At 42.2% G+C, this 7,766-nt stretch overlaps 1 protein-coding gene across 1 annotated transcript; it reads right to left on the reverse strand.

Annotated features, from left to right (window-relative positions):
• Nucleotides 1-1,647: 1,647 nt before the first annotated feature.
• lectin-46Cb lies at nucleotides 1,648-6,562 on the reverse strand. Its single transcript, XM_075670823.1, has one exon. The coding sequence runs from the start codon at nucleotides 6,214-6,216 to the stop codon at nucleotides 5,488-5,490; it is 729 nt and encodes a 242-aa protein (XP_075526938.1). The 5' UTR covers nucleotides 6,217-6,562; the 3' UTR covers nucleotides 1,648-5,487.
• Nucleotides 6,563-7,766: the final 1,204 nt, after the last annotated feature.

Below are 7,766 nucleotides of genomic sequence, written 5' to 3' on the forward strand. Positions count from 1 at the left end.
ATTACTCAACCACCTTGCGGTTCAATACATTAGCCCTTATTCTAACCACTGCACCTAAAATAATTAGCCACGTGGATTATTTCAATGGGTTTAGTGACCACAAATTACTACAAGTAACTAATGTTATCCAGCTGCTCTTAGCAGGAACCGAATAAAAAAATTACTAGATTACAATAAATCAAACTACAATGCCATTCACACAGAACTTAATACATCTTTTGATAGCGTGTTATTAGCTTGTTTTTACACTACTTCAGTAGAAGAAAACTGATTTCTTTTCAGAAATAAGATGTCGGAATTACTAGAAAAGCACGTCCCTTTGATAGCTGTAACTAATGATAAATATAATCCGTGGTTTAATAAGGCTCTGCACCCACTCAGAAAGAAAAAGCAGCAGCTTTACAAGACAGTGAAAAATTCTCTAATTCTTTTCGTCTGTCTCCATTAGTGAAGATAACACTTCATCTTCCCAAAATGCTGGATAAGATTGCCCCTACATGGCACCCATTGAAATTACAGTCCAAGGTATTTCTAAAATCACAGAAAACCTTAAAATGTCTTCTTCTGGTATTGATAGCATTAACTACAAATGTTACATGAGAGCGAGATTATGCAAAGTTTTATGATAATCCTAAAAAATATCTATGCTCAAAAATCTGGTATTTTGCAATTGCCACATTCACCATTCCCCTTGCCCATACTATGGTTGCCGATATGTCCACCCTTTTTTTTTTTTTTTAACGTGAAATCAACTGTCAATTGTTTTTAGTCTCCATACTACTGTTTCTTATTTATAATTCGCATTTTTGTTTGCTACCCCCCCCACCCCAATTGAACCCTAGCTTGGGATCAAACTCACCTTTCTGCACTAATCAGTGTTGTACTTTGTTAAGGTGTTAATTGCATTTTGATATTTACGTATGCATTCACTGTACTGCCCCCCTTATACAATGCCCCATGATGGCTCTGTAAGCTACTTTATTTATAAATAAATACCTTGTGTGAACAGCTGTGTTCACACTGAAACTTGCTTCTAGTTGGTTTTCGACACTAGATGGCCTCAGTGTTGTCTTCTCTTCAATGTCGGCTGCTTGACTCCATGCACTTTTTTTAAAAAACATCGCTTGCCTGGAAGCTGCATTTCTTGGAAAATTGGTGCACCTTTTGCTATTTCTTGCAGTATGGAAAGAGTTAAACAAGTACAATTATGTACTTGGAATGTACCAATATTCAAGCCCACTCTTAAGTCTTAGAAGCGGCTACTGACATGTACTGCTTTTTAACAAGGCCAGTCATGCAAGTTCAGCTGAATCATTCAGGACAAGCATGTACAGTCGGTGTCCAATGTTTAAGGAGCTCAATATTTCTGCAACCTAGAATTTGGGTTTCCAGTCTGCACTAGCATATGTGAAAAGCAAAAAACATTAGCGCCATATGGTTTCACTTGCTACAATCACAAACTCCTTGAAAATTCAATGTTCTCTGAGATCACGTGGTCCATTAACGTTTGATGCCGACTGCACATTGTCCTACTTGTAGGTCTTTTTCATTGCATACTTGCACTGCAAAAAAACTCAAACTCTATCAACATTGTAATTGTGTGGTGTGAACCCTTCACCACTCCTTGGCTATTAATATGACATCAACAACTGTGCAATTATGTTTATTTTTTGTTCCTTTAACATTGGCATCAAAATTGAAAATGATACATCAAAATGCCAGAACAATAAAAATACAATAGCAGAAAAAGATAAAAAAACCTGCTCGTAGTGTACAAATATTCTGCTGGGAATGCATCTCAGCTCCCAAATTGGTCAATACTGCATGCTCCTGTGCATACTAAGCACTGTGACCCAGCAAATCAGAAACATCAGGATGAGAGACGCATAAAACACAGCTGTGCACATTGACTTTAAGAGCACGATTCACAAACAGTGTTACCCATAATAAACACTGGTACAACATGGTCAAGACGACGTAAAATGTTGCAATTATACCTGAAAGGCACTGGTTGTACTAAAATTTAAAAGGGCCCTGATACACTTTCCTAACTAATAGAATGACCTCACTATTAAAGTATGTCAGCCCACATATCTTGTACTGCAAAATTTTTTCGAAATCCTTCAACTATAAGTGGAGTCATTGCACCGATACCCAGCTTTCGCTCTCTCTTCATCTCAGCTATCATGCTGGAAGCTACGCAGTAGAGATGACAAAGGGACGAAGCCCTGCGTAGAAGTTGAATGTCATTGCACCTTGAGGTGGCCGCGGTAGACTACACTATGTGCAGTGCAAAGATTAAATTATTTTTTCTCTTTTTGAGATCACAGACACATACATTTTTCATTTACTTAACTAAAAATTAGCAATTATGTATTACTGAGAATGTTCTCGCGATTGTGAAATCAGCCATTAGTTTTGCTGGGCCAACTGCTTTTGATGACATCACGGATGCAAGAGCAAGCAACTGTTTGCTCACTACTTTTGACATGAGATTGCAAATTCCCTGGTGCATGCAGTGCAATAATGATTTGGCTCGCATGTTCACAGGAGCCTCGTTTAAAGGTGCGCAACGTTGTTGTTTTACCATGTTCAAGAAGTGTTTCAGGGTCCCTTTAAGGCACTCATCTTACCACACACAGATAGTATTCACTTAAAGGCGTACTGACACAATGTCCGACTTTTCTTTTTCTTTAAATCAAGGTCCAGTACCTCTAAACACCAGAGAATGTACTGTCGAGTCTCCCAGCATTCTAAATAATTTAATATAATAAATTTTCTACAGCCAGTTTCGGTATCGTTTCTACCGCGTTGCGATGTCACAACACAGTATGTGGTCACTTGGAAGCAGGACAGGGCAACATCACAACACTTGCTCCAGCTCACTCGATCATCCATTATCTGCTACATTGGCCCTCACGAGTGGCAGCATATGAGGCGACCAAGCGAGCCAGAGCAGGTGTCAAAACACAACAATGCTATATCCTTCTGGGAAATGAATCCGAAGCTTGCTGTGGAAAGCTATCACATTAAATTATTTACAATGCTCTGAAGCCTGCTGCTTTTTTTTTCTTCTAGGGTTTAGAGGTCTAGGACTCTTCACCTAACACAAGAAATTAATAGTGTAAAATATAATGTCAGTACCCCTTTAACTCAAAGGCACAGTAATTCTGCCACCCTGCAAATAGTGTATGCAGAACACATTTTAAAGGGACAACAAACCAAGCACCAGTTAAAGCACTATTATGTTGACAACCACAGGGAAGCCCAACTATGTGGTTCAACAAGTTCATCTTCAGTTAAAATACTCTGAACCTCTAAAAAACATAGCACTTGCTTTTCAAAGTAACATTAAAGGGAAATACTTAGCCAAGCTACAGTGGTAGGTTACTCTTTTGGAACTAACTGCAAATGTTTTGCGAAAAAGGCTTATTAGCAAGTGGGATTCATTTTTGTATTTCATCCCAAATGAGCACTGTTAGGCAACATGTTGTAGGTTAGCAATGCTTTCCTTGTATTTGGATTCTTCCTGAGCAGAAAGGCTAGAAAAGTTTTTTTTTTCCCAAATGTAATGCTTATTTTATTAATAACAAGCACAACCCAGCCAGACGCTCTGGCACTCTGACACTACACGGAGCAGGTGCATGAATTTTAATGTTACATCAGAACCATATATGTTGCTATTTTCTTTTTCTAAAATACCGAAGGCCTCCACTCTTTTTGCAAACTCCATCTATATGGTTTTCCAGAAGTGTAATCTACCGCACTAGCTCAATGTAATATTTTTCTTTATTATCCCTTCAAAAAGCTATACAAGCATTTGGTTATAATTTCCATATGCATCGTTAGTAGAACGCCTTATATCCTTTCATTCTTGTAGGTATCACTTCTGTTAAAGGGCAGCATCAATTCTGAAGTTATCTTACTAATACACTGAACAGCTTTACACCTTTATGATTCTTGTAACCAATATTACTGATCAACTACCAGGGCATGAGAGCCAACACTTGACTCAAACTGATTACATTGTATACTACAAACTCAATGTGTAACAATGAATTATGGTTATAATAAAATGCTACATGTACAAAAAAAGAACGAATTGAACCATGATATGCTGTACTGGGTCATACATGCAAAAGTTAAAATAGCACCTTCATGACATCACTACTGCATTTACATGCTGGCATATCTAGACATACACTTAGCTCCTTAAAAGTGAGTGCTGCCTTGATGCCTGCACCAAGATTATTCAACATGTATTCACAATATCCCTCTAAAAAAAGGAAAAAGGAGAGAGAGGGAGCACCACAATGCAGCACATCATGCAAGAGAAGCAGGTATGCTACCAATACAACTTACGTACGCAATTATGAAACGATTGCAAAGCCAGTAAAGTTTCAGATGTGTGACTGTCTGCAGCTTACAGATATATAACATATTTGACCCTAGCACACACACTATTTATCGACCGTGCATAAGGGTCAGTAATACGTGAATTTTGTTGAGAAACTTAAAACATGATAACATTCACTCACTTGAGCAACAGTTTGAATCAGTACCATTCAAGCATAATTGCCAATGGTTTTGAGAGTTCGACAAAGTAGCACATGTTGCAAGAGCCACAAGAGTCCACCTTACTGTTATGGCCATCATTTTGATGTACAGCATATTGTGCCCTGTAACATCACACCAACACAATGAGAAAAATTCAAATGCTTATGTGCCCCCCATGACAACACAAACTGCCGTAAAAATCTGAAACCTGACAAAACATCTTGGATTGCATTTTGCTGCCATCCTGCAACATTCTTCAGACTCTTTTGCTTTGTTGATTAAGCGTCTTTAGTATGCACCATGCCAATCCATAACTTCTTTTTTTTTTTCAGACTTAACTGCAAGTCACGTTGCTGCAAGAGCATTAGCTAGCGTCTGCTAAAAATGCAATATGCTTTTCACATCTTAAGTTCTGTATGGACATATCAGGAGAGACTGTAAAATGAAGCCAGAGAGTAAAGCCAAGCAGCTAAATTATTTGTACTTATTCAGATTCCATGAACACTAAATTCTGCTTCATTTAGGCATCTGTCGATCTATTTCGCAGAAAAGTTCAACACTGCTCATTCATCCAAATCACATGATTACAGAGTTTGTGACTAAAATGATACAGAACATTCTTCCTCTTTCTTCCAGTGCATTTTATTTTTCTGCATAATTTCTTACAAATGCTGCTTAGTTTTCACGCCTACTCCGAAACGTTTGCATGAAATCTCAGCCACCTACTTCGGGTATTTAAAACGGCTGACGTGCAATGAAATAAACATGTGCGCGATCCAGGGCAGAATGTTGCTAAAACCCAAGCTGGGCCGGTGAAACTTTTTTTCAAAAGCCGCGAAACGAACGACGGCGTTTCTGAGGACAAAACCAGTCGGCACTTCGCAAAAAAAAAAAAAAAAAAAAATCCTTGAAAGCGCGGCACGAGCGCAGTCAGATAGAAAAATGGAAATGTCGGAATGCAATACTTTTCATTTCTTCCGCTATCTTGGGCGAGATGTGCCAGAGGTCGGGAAGTGGCTCTGCCAGGTCTTGCTTCGACCGCGAGCTCGAGGAGCCCGCCTTTTGTGTTGCTTGCTTGGCGGGCTTCTGCACTTGCTGCGGCGACGATGAAGCCGGTGATGGCACCGATGCTGTTGGTGCAGCAGGCTCTTTCACTACTGCTGCAGTGTGCTTAGAGGCCACCGGGGTCGACCCGACGGCGTTAGCTGTTTTTGTGGTCACCACGATGGTCGTTTTTTGAGCAGTCGGCGAATCATTGACATAGCTGCGCCCGCTGCGGAGCGATCGCGGCGTGTCGCTGCCGGTTTGGGGCTCACTCTGCGGCTCGGGGCGATCTACTCTGGCCTTCTTGGGTGCCGGCTGAGCTGAATGTTCGCGGGGAATGGACGTCCTGCCACTGCGCCGAGACGGACCCGGCGACGCCACCGCGTCTTCTTCGGAAGGACGCGACTGTTGGTTGGCATTAGACGACCCAGCCGACACCATTAACGCTGCGTCGATACGAGACTTCATGTTGCTCAGGCTGATCTTTGGCGTAATGAGAACGCGGGTTTCTGGCTCTGGCGATTTCACGAGTCCGTTGACGGCCTCTATTATAAGCGTAACACCCTTTGCGTTGAACATGCCTTGCTGCGCTGCGTCCGACTCTGATGAGCCCATGCCGAGAGTATTCAAACGCCGGCTGTAGCTGCGTGGCAGTACAATCTTGACGACCAGGACCCGGTTCGGATGGCTGGTTGTTGTGCAAAACTACAGAGTTGATATGTAGTCCGCTTACACCACGCTAATTACAAAAGCGCGAAAAGGGCTCGCCTGCCGCACGGCCAGTACGCACAACGGCACAACCATGCACAACTTCCACCAACAGTCCAACACGGAAGGAGAACAGAGAACGGCGAGAGCGACTCTCAGTGACGTCACAGCAGCAGCACCATGCATTAAGCACGCATATGGCAGAATATAGTGAGAAATTCTATGGCAGTATTCGCTCGATTAGGGCACGGTGCCGCGCGTCGCCAATCTCAACCAATCGTACAACCGCTGCGCGGTTGTACGATTGGTTGAGACTGTTCACGTGATCCTTCCTCCTCGGAAAACCAACCCGAGCGAAGCACGGGAAGGTGAGCGCTGGAAGTTATTTTGCCTCGCTCGACGTCCTTCTGTGCTCGATATAATGTATAAAATGGAACATCAAATTAAAACTCATTATTGATCAGCTTTATGCAAGCTAGTGGTAACAGTAATTTGCGTGATTCAAGAAAATTAGCCAGATATATAGCGTCCTGCATATCTCGCTTAACGTGTTCGAAAAAAGATTTTGAGCTCGCCGCTGCACTGTTCTTGCTCAAATTTTGCAAAAAGATCGCATTTTGGCGTCGACTTCGTTTAGTATAACACTTGGCATAGTTAATTGCTTAGTTTCTAAAAAAATGGGAATTTGCCTGCGCTTTTGGGGATGCTGCCGCGACCGCGCAAGCATAAACTTGTTTCGCCACCTGTCGTCATCTGCAGAAAGCAGCGTTTCAGGGTGGGCAGTCGCCTGTTCCAGGAGCAGGCAACTAAAGCCCCTGCATCTACGCGCCACCGCCGCTTTCTGGTCGGCGGAAACGTGTATGGAGGGGCTTTACGGGCAACAAGCGGCAGCCCCCCCCCCCCCCCCCCCCTGAAACGCTGCTTTCTGCAGATGACAGCACGGGTATAGCAGGAGGTGACAGACACAAGTCTGTGCCAGGCTAATACCTCGGGTAAGAGAATATAAATACATTGGTATATGAATAAACGAAGGCAATAGATATATCTAAACAGAGGAAAAAGCAGTAACAGTGAAGGGGAAGAGAAATGCAGCCATAATAAAGCACAGAGCGCTATGGGAATACAATAGGTACGAGGTGCTCCAGGGTGCATCTTTACACCTTTATAATTGCTAGCATAGAGTTTCCTACAATGAAACTCTATGGTTGCTAGTAGATACAGCCATAGAGTTTCTCACTATAACACCTAGAGGGTAATCTGGCGCCACCGTCTATGGGAGTTTCTTAAGGGGGCACCGTGCCGTCATGGGAATCACGGGATGTGTGTCTGCGAGGCTCGTGTTGGCTGGTGTTGTAAGAGGCTTCGTCTAAAACGTGGATATGGCTACGCAAATAACGCGTTCTCAAAGTAAAATCTTCATAAAATGTTTCCATTCACGCATATTACATCTTTACTCA

This window comes from Dermacentor variabilis, chromosome 1, assembly GCF_050947875.1.
Source record: "Dermacentor variabilis isolate Ectoservices chromosome 1, ASM5094787v1, whole genome shotgun sequence".
NCBI classification, from domain to species: Eukaryota; Metazoa; Arthropoda; class Arachnida; order Ixodida; family Ixodidae; genus Dermacentor; species Dermacentor variabilis.

Excerpts from the sequence above, each read along its gene's own strand:
- lectin-46Cb (XM_075670823.1), bottom strand. The coding sequence starts at position 6,216 with ATGGGCTCATCAGAGTCGGACGCAGCGCAGCAAGGCATGTTCAACGCA.